We start from the raw sequence: 22,261 nt of genomic DNA on the forward strand, positions 1-22,261 counted from the left end.
AAACTGATGCTGTTCACACAGTTCACAAAAGATTAAACACTTTAAGAAGTTTCTAATTTTGCCCTTACATTTCTAAATGTAAAATATACCCTTTATAAAGTTCTGTTCCCACTGGGTGTCCCCCTCGAAGACAACTGGTTTTGAAGAACCTCAAAACACAGCCATCCAAATTGTTTTATAGAAGTAGACAATTATTTGTTTATAAACTAAAAACATTTAGAAACCCTTAAATGATCTGTGAAAATGATCTTCAGAAGAAAGCAGTAAAGAACCACAAAAAAGGCATTCTACTTGAAAGCACCATTATATTCTTCATATTTGAGAAGCAACCTGCCGCAGTGGATAGAGCAGGAGCCTGGGAGTCGAAAGGTCATGGGTTCTAATCCTAGCTCCACTGCTTCTCTGCTGTGTGACCTTGGGCAAGTCACTACACTTCTCTGGGCCTCAGTTCCCTCATCTGTAAAATGAGGATGAACAGTGTGAGCCCCATGTGGGACAGGGACTTTGTCCAACCCTATTTGCCTGTATCTGCCCCAGCGCTTAGTACAATGCTTGGCACCTAGTAAATGCTTAGTACCATAATTATTAGCATTTGAGGCAAATAGGAATATGGGAAAAGGAAAGAGAATGAACTGGGGGAGTCATGTGAGTTTTTGTTGTATTTTTCAAAACTCACACACTCCAAGGAAGCTGAACAGAAAGATCCTTTTAATTTCCTGCAAGTAGTAAACGCCACACCTCAGGTTCTGCTTCCATTCACGAATGTCTTTATGAAACAAGCCACGTAAGAAACACTTCTCTGTGTCTCTGTAACCTCATCGGTAAAATGGGGACTAAAACTGTAAGCCCCATGTGGGACAGGGACACAGTCCAAGCCGATGGACCTTGTATCTACCCCAGCCCTTAGTACAGTGCCTGGCACATAGTAAGTGTTTAACAAATACCGCAGAAAAAAGAAAGCTCCTGATTGAAAAATGAGAAGCTGATGTTTCTTGACTGCGGGTAATCCTTGTTAAACCTTGTACTGTATTTCGCATAAGTCTTCTCCTTGGCTGCTTCTCTCCCAGTGTTCTGAGCTGTTTTGTTTTATAAAGGTGAAGACCTGGAAAAATTCACCTGCAAAATTACTGTAACAGATCAGCAAAGATAAAGCAAGCTTGGACAATTCCTGAACAACAAAAATAAAAAAATAAAATTTAAAAAACTAGGTCAAGACTTCTTTGAATAGTTTCATTTGAAGCCTGTGCCAGACTTCAGATCAAATACTTTAGTAAATTAAAACAAACGGTTTAAGAGGTGAATGTATCTACTTCCCATAATTACTATTACTGGTATACATCACTTTCCCAGCTGTGGATAATTAAACGGCCTCTGCTGCTAATTCTTCCCAGACATTAGGAAAGAACAAATGCTTTTTGGGGGGAGGAAAGGAACTGCCCCTATTTCAGAAGGTATAAACCTAAATAGATAAACTAGTCATTCAATTGCTGCAATTTATATTTCTCACTGAAAAGACAGTATTTGGAAATAAGAAGCTAATGAAATAGCAAAAACAAATTTGAAACAGTTTCATTACACTGAGAGCACTAGAGAAGCAGCATGGCTCAGTGGAAAGAGCCTGGGCTGGGGAGCCAGAGGTCATGGGTTCAAATCCCAGCTCTGCCACTTAGCTGTGAGCCTTCGGGCAAGTCACTTCACTTCTCTGTGCCTCAGTTACCTCATCTGTAAAATGGGGATTAAGACTGTGAGCCCCACATGGGACAACCTGATCACCTTGTATCCCCCCAGTGCTTCGAACAGTGCTTTGCACATAGTAAGAACTTAACAAATACTATTATTATTATTACCCAGGGGTTGGACCATATGTTCTGCAATGGATAACCTGCACGGGACTGAGCTTTTTAGTGCAGCAACTTTTCCTCTCTCTCTCTCTGCCCTTCAGGCCATGGACTAAAATGGCAAGACTTCCGGGCAACCAGCTTTTGGACAAATACAATCACAGCGAAAGAGAGGTCATTTTTGTGTGCACTAGGGTTCTGTGGGCAGGGAAACACGTCTACCAACTCTGTCCTGTTGTACTCTCCCAAGCGCTTAGTACGGTGCTCTTAACACAGTAAGCGATCAATAAATATGATCGAGTGAATCAATCAATCAATCGTATTTATTGAGCGCTTACTGTGTGCAGAGCACTGTATTAAGCGCTTGAGAAGTATAAGTTGGCAACATATAGAGATGGTCCCTACCCAACAGTGGGCTCACAGTCTAAAAAAAAAAGAGTGAATGATTCTGTGTTTTTCAGATTGCAAACTATGTGTGTGAAGTGTTCCTTTACAACACACCTTAGGTCAGAAACCTAGCAAATCACTTCATTTCTCCTCACTCTACCATGGCAGCCCTATGTCCAAACTGGGAAGCTTTGTCTCCTTTGACAGGAGGGCAAAGGACAATCTTTTCCCCCCAATCTCCAAGGTTCCTGGTGCCTTTTGGTGGAAAGCAAGACCTGTTTTGCCCCAGTCCTGCATTTGGGGGGAAGAAAAGCATATAACCTCACGGCCTCTCTTCCATGAGACTACCTCCAAAGTTTACAGTCCTGAGACCACTGAACCTTTTTTTTTAAGAAAAAAAAAGTATTTGTTAAGCACTTTGTTCAGGCACTGTACGAAGCCCTGGGATAGATACCAGGTTGTCAGGTTGGACCCCATCGCTGTTCCACATGGGGCTCACAGTCTTAATCCCCATTTTACAAATGAGTTAACTGAGGCACAGAGAAGTTAAGTGACTTGCCCAAGGTCACAAAGTAGACAAGTGGCAGAACCGGAATTAGAACCCAGGAACTTCTGACTCCCAGGACCAGCCTCTATCCATTAGGCCAAACTGCTTGTGGCCAGGCTTTGTCCCCTATTTTCACGTGGAAGCCACTACTGGTCCAGTTGGCATTAAGCAGCTGGGAGACAGGAGGTTGTATGATGCAGAGTAACCATCTCTGTGAATCCTGAACAAATACTTATTAATAATGAAAAGAATAAAAAGAGGATTAGGAATGGGAGCAGGGCAATGTCCTGGGACTCTTGGTTAATTGCAAGAGTATTCATTGCTATCTGTCATTGGATTACAGAAATGAGAAAGAAAGAGTACTGCACATGGATAACTACTCAAGTCACCCTTGGTGTTTTCCCCCTATTTTATGCTGACCTAAGTAAAAGCCTCCTTCAGTTCTCTTTTTGTCTTGTCTTATGCTATTGAATCGTCTCCGACCCATAGCGACACCATGGATACATCTATCCCAGAATGCCCCACCTCCATCTACAATCGTTTTGGTAGTTTATCCATAGAGTTTTCTTGGTAAAAATAAGGAATTGGTTTACCACTGCCTCCTTCTGCACAGTAAACTTGTGCCTCCACCCTCGACTCTCTCCCATGCTGCTGCTGCCCAGCACAGGGGAGTTTCGACTTGTAGCAGATTGCTTTCCCCTCGCTAACCACTGCCCAAACTAGAAATGGAACGGGCATGCCTCTGCTTGACCCTCCCTCCGGTAGTAAAGACTTGGAGAGTACTGGAAACTCTGCAGGTGCGACCCTGAGAGGTTCTGCACTCTGCTAGGTTCCAATGGTCATAAGGCAATGAGCTTCTCAAGTTCAACTTGAGAAGCAAAGTGGACTAACAGAAAGAGCCCAGGCCTGGAAATCAGGGGTCCTGTGTTCTAATGTGGCTCTGTCACTTGTTTACTCTGTATGACCTTGGGAGCATTACTTACCTTCTCAGGGCCTCAGTTTTCTCATCTGTAAAATGGGTATTCAATATCTGTTTTCCATCCCCTGAGCCCACTGTTGGGTAGGGACCGTCTCTATATGTTGCCAACTTGTACTTCCCAAGTGCTTAGTACAGTGCTCTGCACACAGTAAGCGCTCAATAAATACGATTGAATGAATGAATGAATCCCCCTTAGACAGTGAGCTCTGTAGTACAGAAATGTGTCTACCAAACGTAAACACTTGGACACAATTATCATTATTAGGCACTAATCGATCCATGTCTCAATTTCCACACTTGCCCAGCGGCAAGGTGCCTGTTACCCCGCAACTTCAGAAAGATGTTGGATGGATAAAAGCACGGCCTAGTGGAAAGAGCCCGGGGCATGAGAATCAGAGGAACTGGGGGCATGAGAATCAGAGGACCTGGGTTCTAATTCTAGTTCCGCCACATACTATATGACCTTGGGTGAATCACAATTTCTCTGCCTCAGTTCTTCATCTGCAAAATGGGGATTCATTTCCTGCTCTCCCTGCTTCTAGACTGTGACCCCATTGTTGGGTAGGGATTGTCTCTGTTGCTGATTTGTACTTTCCAAGCACTTAGTACAGTGCTCTGCACACAGTAAGCACTCAATAAATATGACTGAATTAATGAATAAGTACAGTGCTTGGCACACAGTAACCACTTAAATACTACAGTTATTATAGTTCATCATTCATTCAATCGTATTTACTGAGAACTTACTGTGTGCAGAGCACTGTACTATGCACTTGGGAGAGTACAATACAACAATTAACAGTCACATTCCCTGCCCATAGGCTTAGTTTGGTTTTTTGGGGGAGGCGGTAAAATAAATAAATACAATTAAAGATATGTGCCTAAGTGCTGTGGGGCTGGGAGGTGGGGAAGAGCAAAGGGAGCAAATCAGGGCAGCACAGAAGGAAGTGGGAGATGAGGAAACATGAGGCTTAGTCCAGGAGGGCCCCTTGGAGGAGATGTGCCTTCAATAAGGCTCCTGCTGGACGAGGGAAGCTGTACTTTACTCTTTATTGGGGCTCCCTAAGAGTTTACTAAATGTTTATTTAGGTTACTAAATTAGGGTCTGGAAAAAGTTCATGCAGCCCCATCAAACGTGTTTTTCATCTAAATAAATTCCAGTCCTGGGATCAAGTAGAAATAATAGTATTCATTCAATCATATTTATCGAGTGCTTACTGTGTGCAGAGCACTGTAGTAAGCACTTGGAAGAGTACAGTGACAATAAACAGGCATTCTCTTCCCACGACAAGTTATCGAGTGTCTGTGTGCAAAACCCTGTACTAAAAAGAGTGCCGTCTCTAGCCCCAAAGGGGATCAAAATTTTAAAGTAAGGTGTAGGGAGAGAGCTAGCAATGGACCCATAAGGAAAGATGAAAACAGCAGGTAAAAGAGAGATACAAGGATGATGATAAATATGACAAGGGTAATCAGACTACTGACTGGGGCTAGGGAAGAAGAGTTTCAGATTACTCCCAGCCCAGTCCCACAGGACAGAGTTGCATCTGTGGCTATGGCCTCCTCACATGGAGAAATCTTCACACTGCCAGTGCTCAAGTCCTTCCTGGGCTGAAGCAGGAACTAATGGGAGTCCTTGTTGTTGGTGGAGTTGGCAGGAGGGCCGTTTCTCTCCTGTGCGATAAGCCCCAATGGCCTAAAATTAGGAACTCGTTCTAAGTTCCCCCTTGCTGCCAGAGTCTGAGGCCTTCCCAGGCAGGATTATGCGGTGTTTGGTAGAACCGGATTATAAAGTATTACTGAATTCTCACTTACAGGCCAAACATCCCCTTCCACCACTGTTATTCACATAACAGTAGACAGCTGCACACAGGACTTCAGTTGTTTTCTGTCTCCAACAGGTGGAAGCTACTTCTTCACTGGCTGTGAGAACAAAACCCTCCTTCCTCTCTATCTCCTCCCCTACAACCTCCTTCCTCAACTTCCACAAAGCCCTGGAGGGAGGAAATTGGGGGTTGAGGGAACCGACAGTGTGCTTCCATCTGCTGGGAACAAGAAACGATTGCATTTCAGGGGCCAGCTGGGCTCTGGAAAAGGGATTAGAATCAGATTCATATTTTGCATCCCCCTTTCCTCATCTGCTTTGCACCAACTACAGTCTAAATCATTTGTCTGCTGGAAGAGACATTCATATCGAGCCTGAATCCTCTCTGCTACACCCTAGAGTAGCTCTCCTGACACAGGGGTTAAAGTCCTGGAGGAGGCAGGGTTATCAATAAATACAATTCACGGAGTTGCCAGAAGAGAGGGAACATTCTCCTTTGGAGGCCCTGGAGAGAATAGATTTTCCTCACTTTGCAGTTAAGGGAAGATTGCCTAGAAAAAAACCATCCATGAATAGCAAGCTGTGAAAGACTAAGGCCAAATTAGTAAATTGCACACATTCTTCCCCTAAAATTGACTAAATTTCCACTGGGGGCATCCATTGGAGATTAGAGGGGAGAGGATTTTACCATATTCTTCCCTGTCTCTGATTCCACGGTACGCCTTTCCAGGAATTTAACAAAAGCTTCCTCAGCCAAAGTCGATATTGGGGAACAGCGAAGGACAATGATCTTGCATACATTGGAAAGATTGAAAATTAATAACTTGCACTTTATGGGTGGTAGAAGATTTTTTAGAAAGAGAATTAAAGTCCATAAAAACCAGAAGCCTTTTGTAAAAAAGGGTATTATGTTATTTTAGGGGGTTAACTATCAACTTAATACCAGGATGTGGGTTCTAATCCCTGTTCCACCACTTGCCTGCTGTGTGACCTTGGGCAAGCCACTTAACTTCTCTGTGCCTCAGGGACCTCATCTTTAAAATGGGGAATAAGACTGTGAGCCCCAAGTGGGACAACCTGATTACCTTGTATCTACCCCCATGTTTAGAACAGTGTCTGGCACATAGAAAGCGCTTAAATTCCGTCATTATTATTATTATCATTATGTTACCTAAGCACAGAATGATGTCCACAATAAACCATTCACCTCTTTCGGTGAGTCTATATAGAGTACTAAACCCACTCCACCACAGATCCACAAGGACGTACTGCTATTTTAATTTAACAAGATGCTCTTGTCGCTGTATTTACCAGACTCACAGTTAACACTGCAACATGCTAAAGTAGCAGTGTAGCCTACTCCTTAATGAGCAGTAAATCTATGTATAGCAGGGACTGGCTACCTCCAGCTTGGGGAATATCAATGACAACTCTACATCTTTTTTAAAAATAAAGGTAATGTTTCAGCTGCGGTAGATTTAGATAACAGCAGATCATTAATTATTTTCTAATTAACCTTCCCTCAAACTCTGATTACATAACAAAACCTGTTTTGAGCTACAGGTTTTAGTAGTCAATACCCTCTCACCACCTAAAATTTTATTTTTTGAAGGCTTTACATATAACTTATGATTCCCCCCTGCAACATTAAGGTATTTGTTTTACTCAAACTGTAAATCATGTCGAGCATTAGAAATTTGTTTATTGGTTAAGAGTTCAATGCAAGAATTCCAATGAGGAAAAAGACTAGACTATACCCAAACAAAATGCAACTCAAACCAAACCCAAGTTGCTAATTTTATTCCCCTAATTGCCATGAAGGCAAAGGGCACTCCATAAGACAGCTTTATGACTTTTTCCATAATCAGAAAATTTATAGGTATCCTAGAAAAGCTTTTCCTGTGAAAACAAAATCAGGCAAATCCCCCAAGTAGACAAAGAAGGCTTCACTGCAACTTAACTGTGAGAACAAGTATTCTTTGTTCAGCTCATAGAACTAAAACAAATAATTTGCAAGAGGGAAATCTTTGATTTTTTTTTGAACTTCCACAGATAAATAAATGCACCTTGCTTCCGAAGAGCTCAAAGCACCAAAAGTACCCGCAAACACCTAACTATATAACAAAAGGTAAGGAGTGAGGCTAGCAACAGAGGAGAAGGGATCCAAGAAGGAGAGATCGGGGGTGGACAAATTATTAAACCACCCAGTTCCAGTCGACCAAGCTTCTGGGTTTGTCTTCCAGAGAAAAGGGCAAGCAGAAGGGAAGTGAAAGGGAAAAAAAAGCTAGATTGGGATGAGGAGACAGAGTGGTGGGTGGGGAGGGGGAAGATGTGGAGAGGAGAGAGGACCAGTCCACGTCACAAAAGAATCCTTCATCCCCTTCCTCAGCCAAAGACCAACCTCAAGGTTCTCGGTACTTCCCAGCCCTCTCCTCCTATAAATATCTACTCCTAGGAGATGAGTGAGAGCCATGCCAGGGCCTGATCTCATCATCATCATCATCATTATTATCATTGTATTTGTTAAGCACTAATTATGTGTCAAGCTCTGTTCTAATTTCTGAGGTAGATTCAAATTAATCAGGTTGGACACTGTCCCTGTCCCTCATGGGCTTACACTCTAAGAAGGAGGGGGAACAGTCATGGAACCCCCATTTTACAGTTGAGGAAGCTGAGGCACAGAGAAGTTAATGGATGTGCGCCAGGTCACATAGCAACCAACTGGTAGAATCACAATTAGAACACAAGTCCTTGGACTCCCGGGCCCATGCCCTTTCCACTGGACTGTTCTGCTTCTTTTCAGTCAATTGCTAGCCTTTTTTTTTAATATGATATTTGTTAAGCATTTACTATTCACTGGGGTAGGTACGCGTTAACTGAACTCTTTAAACTCTATAAAGGAGGAAGGGTACAATCAAATTTAATTTCTCCCTCATTCATTCATTCAATCATATTTATTGAGTGCTTACTGTGTGCAGAGCACTGTACTAAGCGCTTGGGAAGTACAAGTTGGCAACATATAAAGATGGTCCCTACCCCACAGCGGGCTCACAGTCTAGAAGGGGGAGACAGACAACAAAACAAAACATATTAACAAAATAAAATAAATAGAATAAATATGTACAAATAAAATAAATAAATAAATATTTCAATAGATATTTCCCTCCAAGTTCTGCCTCTGGAATTTGTGAAACTTTTCTTGCTTTCTTCTGCCCATCTTCCTCCCTTCCCATTACACCTAATAATAATTATAATTATGGAATTTGTTAAACACTATGTTCCAGGCACTGTTCTAAGTGCTGAGGTAAATACAAGATAATCAGGTTGGACAGAGTGTCTGACCCACATAGGGATCACAGGGCTCACATAGGGCTAAAATCCCCATTTTACAGATGAGGGAACTGAGGCACAGAGAAGATAGGTGACTTACCCAAGGTCACACAGCAGACAAATGGCAGAGCCAGAATTAGAACCCATGACCTTCCAACTCCTAGACCCATGCTCTATCTGCTAGATGGGTACCTTTCTCCCAACTACCAAAATCACCCTCCAATTCCCACTACCTGCTACCAAACTATTCTCCAGGTGTCTAAGGCCCAAACCCTCATTATTTGATCTGAATCGGGCAGGGTTTATAGCCACGTTAAGTGTGGAATTGAAGCATGTTTTCACTAGGGAGGTGATGGTGGGGAGGGTGGGGTTCTCAAGGACACTGTTTAATATGTCACCTCAGTCTGTCTAAAGCTCAAGAAATAAAACACAGAGGACATCGCTCCCCTAGGTTAGGATAGCTTTTCCTCTCTCAGCAGGCTGGAAAAATAAAAAGGTATAAGAATAGCGCAAGAATTTTCCCAAAGAGTCATCACCTAATAAACGCCTTTGCCATTTACATCGTAAGCCTGTTAACATTTACCTTTAGTCGAAGGAAGGACCTAGTCTCTCGATTCTTCATAGAAAACAAATAATCCCTAGTAAGATTACATTTGGTGTAATTGAGGTCACAGAGTCTTCAGGCCAGTTTATTAACACATTGATTATTCAAATTTGGAGCAGTCAACATCTGGATTATTCAGGTCCTTATTCAACAGTTCCATTAGAGATGGAGATGCTTCCACGAGAAGAGCCGGGGATTTGGAGTCAGAGGTCATGGGTTCAAATTCTGGCTCCGCCAATTGTCAGCTGTGTGACTTTGGGCAAGTCACTTAATTTCTCTGGGCCTCAGTTCCCTCATCTGTAAAATGGGGATGAAGACTGTGAGCCCCCCGTGGGACAACCTGATCATCTTGTAACCTCCCCAGCGCTTAGAACAGTGCTTTGCACATAGTAAGCACTTAATAAATGTCATCATTATCATTAGAGATCAGACATGGCCGGGGGGCGGGGGGGGGAGAAAGATGAAATTCTTTGCTTCTCTGATTCAAATGTTGATTTCTAATGTCTCAGTCATACTAAAGTGTTTGGGCCTTTTTCTAGTTCCATAAGCGTTCCTTCCAATCAGTGCTATTTACTGAGCTCATACTGTGCTCTCCATCAATTATGTTCCTACTCTAGCAAAAGAATATGGATGTGACTGTACTGTGCTTTGAAATTCTGTAGTAACACATGAATCAAAGCTTCAGACACTCATTTACAGAGTGTTTCCTTTCAGTTTTAGGATGCTTTGAATTCCTGCCTAATTTACCTATTCTATTTGATTATCTGTGCATACCAAATCCTTCCCCCAATTACCTGAATAATTGAGAGGTATCCATACCTGCATTTAAAACAGAAAACTGAGATGTGGATGGGGAGGAAAATGCCTTAATAAAATATCAAGGAATTTTAGCCTGGAGGAATTGAATTGGTGATGACTAAAGCAAGCTCAGCATGAGAAACGTCTGGCAGGTTAAGGTCCTAAATGATTACTGCTACTTAAACTTAATAGTAACCTTATTTAGAGCTCAAGGATCTCACATTGAACTGAATGCCTAGTCCCCATTAAGACTTCAGGCAACGTTGCAATCTCCTCAATTAATTGCCAGTGTATATGGACAGAGAACTGCAAGATGGCCTCGACCATCAGAAAAAAGGAACCATTCAAGAAACATTTCAGAACTGAAAAATATTTTATACCAAGATCACAAGACCTTAAGTAACGCCACTACTAGGTCAAAGCAATGGTTTATCCAGATTCTGATGCAAGAAAATCTTACACAAACTTTTGCAGTATGGAAGAAAAATGAAATGATTAACCAGCCATTTAGTATGAATGCAACATGTACTTAAAAAAACCTGATTTCTGCAAATCTGGTGATGAAGCCGTCACGGTGACTCAATGAAGCCATCACGGTGACTCATGCACCTGGGGTGTTCTTTGCAACTGAGCTAATCCCAATCACATGTACATAGCCGTAATTTTACTTGTTTATATTAATGTCTGTCAGCCCTTTAGACTAAGCTCCTTGTGGGTGGGGAATGTATGTTACACTATTATATTGTTCTCTCCCAAGAGCACACGTCATTCTCACACTTGCTAGGTGCTTACTATGTCCCAATCACTTGTCTAAGCACTGGAGTAGATACAAGATGATCATGTTGGACACAGTCCCTGTCCCACATGAGGCTCACAGTCCAAGTAGGAAGGAGTAGAACTGAATCCGCATTCAATAGATGAGATAACTGAGGCACAGAGGAGTTAAGTGATACATGCAAGGTAACACAGTAGATACAGGGCGGAGCGGGAAATAAACGCAGGCCCTCTGGCTCCCAGGCTCTTTCCACCAAGTCACACTGCTTTTCTGGTAAGAAAAAATGGAGCCAGCCAGCAGTCTGCTTTAGGAAGGGGGAATCAGCCCAGGAAAGGCAGGATTCTGCAAGTATTATGAAAGCAGAGAGAGGCAATAAATTCACTGTGGGCAGGGAATGTATCTACCAACTCTATTATATTGTACTCTCCCAAGTGCTTAATGCAGGAAGCATTCAATAAATACCATCAATAGTAAAGGAAGGAAGGAATAAAGGGGATCAAGTGGATTTCTGTGGGACTTTTCCATAAAAACATTACTTCTTGAGAAGTTTTTCCATGCAGCAGTGGTTCCATAGGGAGCGAGGAGAAAAAAAAGTCACTGAGAAACTTTAAAATTGACCCTCAAAATGTTGAAAGACTGAACTTCCCTTATTGCAACCACCATATTCACAGGAAATAAGCACATTATTCCAGCCATATTTCATTGGGTAAACAGCAGGGGCCAGTAATTTAAAACCGACAGTCTCCTGGAATATTGAAGCATTAAAACATTAAACATGGGGTGGCAAAGGAAGCATATTGGGAATTCCATGAGGCAGATCTGTTAGGTACCATCCCTAGCGGGTTCACAGCTACAACATGTTCCACAACAGATTATGGGTCACTCTATTCATTGAATCGTTTCATAGAAATCCCTTCATATTTTTGGAATACCAAAGACTTATCTGTTGGCTCTTTAATAGCTGATTCTTTTCTGGTTTCACAGGTCAATCCAGCTCATAACTAGGATTAGTTCACCGCCAGTTCTCCGCCAATTGGCTCCTCTTACTTGCTCTTATCTTCCACGAGGAACCAGTTCAAGCTCTCTACACCAGGCTCATTGTCCCACCTATTAACCTCTCCCATTTCCAGCTGGTTCACGCTCCCTCTTTCACACACTTCCCCCTCACCAACACTTGACTGTTCTCATACTTCGTCTTCTTCACATATCGTCTCTCTTGTTCCTTCAAAATTCTGCTAAAAAGCCACTTCATCTCTGAGTCCTACCTGGGGCCCTCCACTTGATCTTGAGTATTTCTCACTCCAGAATATTTTCTTACCTCTGAAAGTTCTGCCCATGTCAACCTGTTTCCATGAACCAGTCTTTTATATACTCCACATTAGGGTCCATTTTAAATTCCCATTGAGATGTAAACTATGCACCCAAGATACTGTGCCTAGCTTTGTTAATAATAACAGTAATAATTGTATTTGTTAAGCACTTACTATGTGCCAGGCACTGTACTAAGTGCTGGGGTAGATACAAGCAAATCGGGTTGGATACAGTCCCTGTCCCATGCGGGGCTCACAGGCTCAATCCCCATTTTACAGATGAGGTAACTGAGGTACAGAGAACTGACTTGCCCAAGGTCACGCAGCAGACAAGTGATGGAGCCGGGATTAGAACTCCTGACCTTCTGACTTCCAGGACCATGCTCTATCTACTATGCCAAGCTGCTTTCTCCTTGGTGTTCCCCACAGTGGGCACTTAAATACCGTAGAATAAATTAAGAGGATTGGGTGTCAGTTGGAGCACAGGAAGCCATGGCAAGCATCATTATCATCACATCACTTCTCTCTTGGGACTCCACAGTGGCTCTCAATGGCCTCTTAAATCAGACTGGGACTTCTGACTTTGAGGCTGGAAGACCTTTCACTAAATGGCTCTTCCTTATCGAACTGCCCTCATCTCCTGTCAAGTCCCAGCCCATCCAATCCACTCCATACAAATTAATTTATTCCCAGTGCCATCCCCATTCCTGACTCCAAGCTACGACACAGGCTTGGAACTTCCATTTGACCCACCCTCCCCCATTCGCTCTCAAACCAGATCTCTAGTCTACTTCTAATTTTTTCCCACGGCTCACACTCTCTACGGAGTCCTACATCACCGATCAGTCCGATAACTGTACATCAATCAATCAATCATATTTATTGAGCACTTACTGTGTGCAGAGCACTGTACTAAGCGCTTGGGAAGTACAAGTTGGCAACATATAGAGACAGTCCCTACCCAACAGTGGGCTCACAGTCTAAAAGGGGGACCTTGCCCACCTCCCTCATTACTTGGAATTTAATAATATTAATATTAATGGTGGCATTTGTTAAGTGCTTATGATGTGCAAAGTACTGTACTAAGCGCTGAGGGGGGTACAAGGTAAACAGGTTGTCCCACATGGGGCTCACAGCCTTAATCCCCATTTTACAGATGAGGTAACTGAGGCTCAGAGAAGTTAAGTAACTTGCCCAAGGCCACACGGCAGACATGTAGCAGAGCTGGGATTCAAACCCATGACCTCTGATTCCCAAGCCGAGGCTCTTTCCACTTCTAGACTGTGAGCTCACTGTTGGGTAGGGACCGTCTCTATATGTTGCCAACTTGTACTTCCCAAGCATTTATTACAATGCTCTGCACACAGTAAGCGCTCAATAAATACGATTGAATGAATGAATGAATTAGCCACGTCTGACTGAGGCTGATTGTGTAATCCACTGTATTTGAGTGCTTGCTGTGCACAGAGCTCTGTATTAAGCACTTTGGAGAGTAACAATAGAGAAGCAGCGTGGCTTAGTGGAAAGAGCATGGGCTTTGGAGTCAGAGATCATGAGTTTGATTCCCAGCTCTACCAATTGTCAGCTGTGTGACTTTGAGTGAGTCACTTCACTTCTCTGTGCCTCAGTTACCTTATCTGTAAAATGGGGATTTTGACTTTGAGCTCCCCGTGGGACAACCTGATCACCTCGTAACCTCCCCAGTACTTAGAACAGTGCTTTGCACATAGTAAGCGCTTAATAAATGCCATTAAAAAAAAAAACAGACATAACAGACATGTTCTCCGCCCACAATGAGTTTACGATTTAAAGGGAATCCAGAGAGCAAGAGAACAGTGAGGGTACTCCATTTAAGGGGGGCTCAATTGGCTCCCATTTTCAGATGTTTCTGGGAAATGTAGGCTCTGTGTCTTTTGGGAAATGTTATTCCCTAAGGGAGGTTTTCCTTCCCTGTTTCAGTCCCTTAGCTCCACCTCTAAAAGGGAGTTTGAATGTTTTGGCAAAGAGCCTTGCCATTACTGCCCACAGCTAACCTACAGACACCCATCTGCTCAAAAAGTTTGCTCCAATCTGTCACAAGGCCACCGCTATTCTACACACACCCATTTGCCCAAAAGATCTGCTCCAATGGGCAACTTTTGCAGGTGGAATTCGATGGATGCTTCTATATTATTGACGAGGACTAGTCCAGGGTGTATTCGGCTCAGATAAGTAGTGGTGAGAAGGGCACAGGTAAATGGTTTTATATTAAATCAACTGAAGCAGCTTGAGAGGAGCAGATTTTGGTGGTTCATTGGATTTCCAGTGAATTGTGTGGACCTTGTCGGTGACTTTGGGAGCCTATACTAAGGGGGTCCTAATGGAGTGCTCCCCCTTTCATTAGTCATCAGACAGACGAAGATCTGTCAGAGAAGCAGTGTCACTCAGTGGAAAGAGTATGGACTTGCGAGTCAGCGGTCATGGGTTCTAATCCCGGCTCTGCCACTTGTCAGCTGCGTGAAGTTGGGCAAGTCACAACTTCTCTGTGCCTCAATTCCTTTAGCTGTAAAATTGTGATTAAGACTGTGAGCCCCACGTGGGACAACCTGATTACCTTGTGTCCCCCCCGCCCCCCCCAGCGCTTAGAACATGGCTTTGCACATAGTAAGCACTTAAATACCATCATTATTATTATTAAAGATTTATACCATGACAATGGAGTACGGTGATTGGCTGGCCACACCTATTCTGATATTGCTCATTCTGTTTACCATTGGTACTGCTTGTTTTTTCATTTGTGCCCTTGGGGTTTTTTTCTGGTGTACTCAGAGTCCTCATTGTTTACTAGTGATGATTATGTCTTACACAAGCATTGGCTTTGCAACCGGTAAAAGGAGAATCACTAAACCATCCCCCCTTCCTGAAAATTTGGAGTCAGGAGATAGCTGATTAGGCCAGTGGAACAGGTTTCACTACTTCCCTTTAGTCCATATGCGTTGAAATATCGGTCAGGAAATTGGCAATAGCGCACTGTCTTGTCTCACAAAAAACCCTTTCAGATGATCCTCAGGCCTGGCATCTGGTCAGGCTTGGTGAGACTAGAGGGGCAGTGCAAATTCAACGGAGAAGCCGCCCTGACCCATGGTAGAAGCCCATAATAGATTCATTCATTCAATCGTATTTATTGAGCGCTTACTGTATGCAGAGCACTGTACTAAGCACTTGGGAAGTACAAGTCAGCAACATAGAGAAACGGTCTACCCAACAATGGGCTCACAGTCTAGAAGGGGGAGACAGACAACAAAACATGTAGACAGGTGTCAAAATCGTCAGAACAAATAGAATTAAAGCTATAGGCACATTATTAACAAAATAGAATAGTAAATATGTACAGGTAAAATAGAGTGATAAATCTGTACATATATATATATATTATATATATATACAAGTGCTGTGGGGAGGAGAAGGAGGTAGGGCGGGGGCAATGGGGAGGAGGAGAGGAAAAAGGGGGCTCAATCTGGGCAGGCCTCCTGGAGGAGGTGAGCTCTCAGTAGGGCTTTGAAGGGAGGAAGAAAGCTAGCTTGGTGAATGTGTGGAGGGAAGGCATTCCAGGCCAGGGGAAGGACGTGGGCCGGGGGTCAACGGCGGGCAAGTGAGAATGAGGTACAGTGAGGAGGTGAGTGTCAGAGTAGCGGAGGGTGTGGGCTGGGTTGTAGAAGGAGAGAAGGGAGGTGAGGTAGGAGGGGACGAGGTTATGGACAGCCTTGAAGCCGAGAGTGAGGAGTTTTTGCTTGATTCGTAGGTTGACAGGCAACCACTGGAGATGGTAGTGACACAAAGAAAAGTGCCCTGCGGGGCCACCTACAACTTGCAGGCACAACACCAATTCCAAGTCAACGAATCATATTTACTGAGCACTTACCACGTGTGGAGCACTGTACTAAGCGCTTGGGAGAGTACAACTATAAACAGACACATTCCCTGCCCACAACGAGTTTGCAGTCTTCAGCTCAGGCTGGCGTTCAGTCACTCCAACACCAGGCTGATCCAATGTAAGGACCCAAAGCCAAAGTAGTCAAGGGTGGCCACTGGGTCCAAGCAGATGTTATATTGCAGAAGCAGTGCTTAGATTAGTGCTTTGCACATAGTAAGCGCTTAATAAATGTCATTAAAATAAAAAGCAGCATTGTGTTGCGGATAGAGCACGGGCCCGGCAATCAGAAGGTCATGGGTTCTAATCTCACTCCATCACTTGTCTGCTGTGCTGGCTTGGGCAAGTCACTTCAGTTCTCTGTGCCTCAGTTATCTGGAAAATGGTAATTGAGACTGTGAGCCCCAAATGGGACAGCGACTGCGTTCAACTTGCTTGCTCATATTCACCCCAGCGGATGGGGTACCTGTATAGTGTCTGGCACATAGTAAGTGCTTAACAAATACCATCATTATTATTATTTATTCATTCATTCAATCGTATTTATTGAGCGCTTACTGTGTGCAGAGCACTGTACTAAGCACTTGGGAAGTACAAGTTGGCAATATATAGAGATGGTCCCTACCCAAGAGTGGGCTCACAGTCTAGAAGGGGGAGACAGAGAACAAAACAAAACATATTAACAAAATAAAATAAATAGAATAAATATGCACAAATAAAATAGAGTAATAAATATGTACAAACATATATACATATATACAGGTACTGTGGGGAGGGGAAGGAGGTAAGGTGGGGGGATGGGGGAGATATTGTATTCTCTCAAGTGCTTAGTACAGAGCTCTGAACAAAGTAAACACTCAAAGATTATTATAATTTCACTGTTTAGTATGAACTTTAACATTATTATAATCAATTTAAGTGCTTAGTACAGTGCCTGGCACATAGTAAGCACTTAATAAATACCACAATTATTTTTGAATAAGCACTTACTATGTGCCAAGCACTGAAGTATGGGGTAGATACAAGACAATCAGGTTGGACACAGCCCCTGTCCCATAATGGGTTTAAGGTCTAAGTAGCAGGAAGAGGATTTAATCCCCATTTTACAGATCAGGAAACTGAGGCACAGAGAAGTGAAGTGACTTGTCCATGGTCACACAGCAGTCAAGCAGCCGAGTCGGGATTAGAACCCAGGTCCACGCTATTTCCACTAGGACGTGCTGCTGATGAGTATAAATATTATATATGTCTTCTTGCTGACGGGAAGAACTGATGTTAAGGTTGTGCAGAAGTAGCTCATCTGCATTAGAATAGCCATCAATAATAGGACTGCATTAAAATGATTAATCTTGTAAGAGTCCGATAACTGCTAGATTAAAATGCTCTCTAAGGAAAAACATGGGGCTTAAAACTGCTTCACTGTTTTCCGAGTATGACCAATTTCCAAAACATGGCTCTAACTCCAGGAGTCAACATTTACATTTTCAAGAAACGGGTAAGTGTTCACAGTATCTTGTAATATATTTCTGGATGGAAGAGATATTAAGGTGGGAGCCCATTCTGAAGTGAGATTCATACTCCAAGTCCACATGACTTTCAACGTTTAAAGATTTATCTAATTGCCTTCTGGCTGTTCCAGTTACTGCCAGAAATGATTTAGCCCAACCGGGCAGTTTGTTCATCAGTACTGAAGATCTTATATTAGCTCCAATTTGTATGATAGGCAGTTGGGGAAAGAGAGAGCAAGGAGAGAAAGCCCCATGAGGGAGAAATGAGAGTAAGAATGAGCACACGAGTTTTAGGAGAAGAGCTGACCAGTAGATGAGGGTGTTTGTCTGGGTTATGGGCCCAGTCCAGGGACTCTCCCTTGGCCAGTTCAAGCCAGGCCCAGTGGCTAGCAGTACATTCCTCGGTTAGCCTGCTCCTGGAAGCTCGTTCATTCATTCAATTGTATTTATTGAGCGCTTACTGTGTGCAGAGCAAGCAACGTGGCTCAGTGGAAAGAGCATGGGCTTTGGAGTCAGAGGTCACGGGTTCAAGTCCCAGCTCTGCCAATTGTCAGCTGTGTGACTCTGGGCATGTCACTTAACTTCTCTGGACCTCAGTTACCTCATCTGTAAAATGGGGATTAAGACTGTGAGCCCCCCGTGGGACAACCTGATCACCTTGTAACCCCCCCAACGCTTAGAACAGTGCTTTGCACATAGTAAGCGCTTAATAAATGCCATCATTATCATTATTATTACTAAGCACTTGGAAAGTACAATTCGGCAACAGATAGAGACAATCCCTAACCAACAACGGGCTTTATAACGGTGCTTCTAACTCCCCCCGCCCCCCTTTCCTTTCCTCTTTTAAAACCAGCTGTCCGGCCTGCTTCTTTGCAATGATAACCAGGGCAGAATCAGAGGAACTCTTTTTTTTGGCAGAATCAGAGGAACTTTTTTTTTTTTTATCCTGTGGGGAGCGTGGCAAAGTTCAGAATGTGCCACGAGATGACTTCATCAGAACTGAGCATTCGTTTCCAATGTAAACAGACACGTTTCGGGGCACGATTCTAAATTCCCTTTTAAGAGTGGATCTTCGTCCCTCTTGTGATGGCTTCGGGTAAGAAAACGATCCCCAGCCCCGTAGCTCCAAGCGGGTTGCAAACTCACTTGAAGTTCCCAAGCGACAATCATCTCCCATCCACTCTCCCAGACTCGGGATGCAGTGCAAAAATCCAGATTTTGCCCCTATCACAGAAACGACCACCCACGAGTCTGGGCTAGTGTTAATGTACAGACATGCTATTTTTCTCCGAAGTGACAGCTCATTTAAGTCGAAAAGCCACCATAGCCACTCTGCATACACACACGCACACTGGTGCAGAGACTCTGGGGGCGGAGGAGCACAGCTTTTATTCATTCAGTCGGATTTATTGAGCGCTTACTGTGTGCAGAGCACTGTGCTAAACGCTTAACGCAGATCTTTTAGACTGTGAGCCCACTGTAGGGTAGGGACTGTCTCTATATGTTGCCAACTTGTACTTCCCAAGCCCTTAGTACAGTGCTCTGCACACAGTAAGCGCTCAATAAATACGATTGATTGATTGATTAGCAGTCCGCGGGGCTCAGTCCCCAACCCGGCACAAAAGAGACTCCCATGGAGCCACTTAGCTACATATTATTATTATTATATTAATAATAATTTTTGTTAAGCGCTTAATAGGTGTCAAGCACTGTTTTAACCGCTGGGGTGGATATAAGGTAATCAGGTTGGCCACAGTCCCTGCCCACCACGGCGTTTACAATCTCAATCCCCATTTTCCAGAGGAGGGAACTGAGGCTCAGAGAATCAATCAATCGTATTTATTGAGCGCTTACTGTGTGCAGAGCACTGTACTAAGCGCTTGGGAAGTACAAGTTGGCAACATATAGAGACGGTCCCTACCCAACAGTGGGCTCACAGTCTAAGAAGAGAAGTGACTTGGCCCAGCTGACACAGCAGACGAGTGATTTAGTAGCAACAGCCCGGGGTTGGGAGTCAGAGGGTGTGGGTTCTACTGTGTGACCTCGGGCAAGCCGTTTCACTTCTCTGTGCCTCAGTCCCCTCATCCTGAAAATGGGGGTGAAGACTGTGAGCCCCACGTGGGACAACCTGATTATCCCGTATCTCCCCCAGCGCTTAGTACAGTGCTTGGCACATAGTAAGAGGTTAACAAATACCATCACCAGCATCATCAATAACGGGCTCACAGAAGTCTCCCAGGACCTCAAGGGAAGACCCCCCTCCCCCCCCCCGGCCGGTCTGAGTGTCCAGCCCAGGACTGGGGACAGGCGACCCGGCAAACCCCCTCCCCCGAAGAACATCCCACCCCCTCCCCACCCTCCGTCCTAGGAATAAGACTATGAGCCCCATGTGGGACAACCTGATTCCCTTGTATCCCCCCAGCGCTTAGTACAGTGTTTGGCACCTAGTAAGCGCTTAATACCATTATTATTATTATTATTATTCTCTGGGCCTCATTTCCCTCATCCGTAAAATGGGGATGAAGACTGTGAGCCCCACGTGAGACAACCTGATTCCCTTTTATCCACTCCAGCGCTTAAAACAGTGTTTGGCACCTAGTAAGCGCTTAACAAATACCGTCATTATTATTCTTTGTGCCTCAGTTCCCTCATCCGCAAAATGGGGATGAAGACTGTGAGCCCCATTCATTCAATCGTATTTATTGAGCGCTTACTGTGTGCACAGCACTGTACTAAGCGCTTGCCCCACATAGGACAACCTAATTCCCTTGTATCCACTCCAGCGCTTAGAACAGTGCTTGGCACCTAGTAAGCGCTTACCAAATGCCATCGTTACTATTATTCTCTGTGCCTCAGTTCTCTCACCCGTAAAATGGGGATGAAGACTGTGAGCCCCACGTAGGACAACCTGATTCCCTTGTATCCACTCCAGCGCTTAGAACAGTGCTTGGCACCTAGTAAGCGCTTACCAAATGCCATCATTACTATTATTCTCTGTGCCTCAGTTCTCTCACCCGTAAAATGGGGATGAAGACTGTGAGCCCCACGTAGGACAACCTGATTCCCTTGTATCCACTCCAGCGCTTAGAACAGTGCTTGGCACCTACTAAGCGTTTACCAGATGCCATCATCATCCTTATTATTGTTGTTACTATTACTATCCCCCATCCCCGCAGGACTCACCGACTGTCCGGCCACGCAGGCCGCCACCAAGCCCAGGGTCAGTAGTGTCCACACACGCCGCATAATTCCCCCCGCGGACACAGCCGGTCCTCGCCCGGACACGCGTGATCTTCCCGCCCTCTGCAGCGACACAAGACGAGGACGAAGTGGAGGGAGGACGAAGGAGGAGGAGGAGGAGGAGGAGGAGGACTGAAAGGGGCAGAGACAGCTCCCCCGTCCCCGGCCTTTTCACCGGCCCCACTGAAGACCCGTTTGGGGGTAGCTCGAGTCTTTCTTGCTTTTCCTCCTCCCTTTGTCCCGCCGAGGACGCCTGGGCCGCCCCGAGGGTCGGGGTGAGGGGAGGGAGGCGATAGATTAAAGACGAGGATGCCAAAAAGAGAGGGCCAAAGTTTTCGGGGAGGAGTTATCCAAGCCGCGAGGCTGCCCTGCTGAAGCTCCCGGAGTAACTGGACGGCGAGGCAGTCCTGGTCCCGGCTGGTTGCAGACGAGGCTGGGCTCCTCCTCCTTCTCCTCCTCCTCTTGCTTCGGTTTTTGCTCCTCCTCTCCTTTCCCTGCTCCTCCTCCTCCTTTCCCTACTCCTCCTCCTCTTTTCCCTGCTTCTCCTCCTCCTCTCCTTGCTCCTCCTCTCCTTTCCCTGCTCCTCCTCCTCTTTTCCCTGCTCCTCCTCCTCCTCTCCTTGCTCCTCCTTTCCTTTCACTGCTCCTCCTCTCCTTTCCCTGCTCCTCCTCTCCTTTCCCTGCTCCTCCTCCTCTTTTCCCTGCTCCTCCTCCTCCTCCTCCTCCTCTCCCTGCTCCTCCTCTCCTTTCCCTGCTCCTCCTCCTCCTCCTCCTCCTCTCGTTGCTGAACCTCCCTCTGATCCCTCCTGGGCGAGGGAATTCGGCAGGACGAATCCTAGTTAAAGCCGGGAGAAATTCTTCCAGGATTACCGCACTGATTGGCAGTTCCGGGGGCCAGTGCAGACAACCAAACCCCGGGGAGAGGTTGGGGGGCGAGAGGCAGCTCTATCCTTTCCCCTTCTGCAGCCAAAACCACTTCATTACTCTCCTCCTCCTCCTTGACTTGTCTCCCTCGCTCCCTCCCCCTTGCACAAGTGGAAAACATTTGCCACACCGCCTGGCGATGAAGGGGAAACGTTAAACATGTTTTGCTTTGAACTGGCGAGAATTGGACTGATATAAAAGAATTAACTTAGAGCGCTCCCCCTCCTCAGAAAAAGTTGGCATTAATTAATACCTTCAGTTTCCAGTCTCCCTTATCCCTTGAAGAC

General features: G+C 44.7%; 1 protein-coding gene across 1 annotated transcript in view; it reads right to left on the minus strand.

Moving 5' to 3' along the window:
• SDC2 (syndecan 2) overlaps nt 1-21,482 on the minus strand; it is a 110,961-nt gene extending 89,479 nt beyond the window's left edge. The window contains exon 1 of the mRNA XM_038745526.1: nt 20,995-21,482. Coding sequence (XP_038601454.1) covers nt 20,995-21,057 — 63 coding nt within the window. The 5' untranslated portion in view covers nt 21,058-21,482. The remainder of the gene's footprint in view (nt 1-20,994) is intronic.
• Nucleotides 21,483-22,261: the final 779 nt, after the last annotated feature.

This window comes from Tachyglossus aculeatus, chromosome 4, assembly GCF_015852505.1.
Source record: "Tachyglossus aculeatus isolate mTacAcu1 chromosome 4, mTacAcu1.pri, whole genome shotgun sequence".
NCBI classification, from domain to species: Eukaryota; Metazoa; Chordata; class Mammalia; order Monotremata; family Tachyglossidae; genus Tachyglossus; species Tachyglossus aculeatus.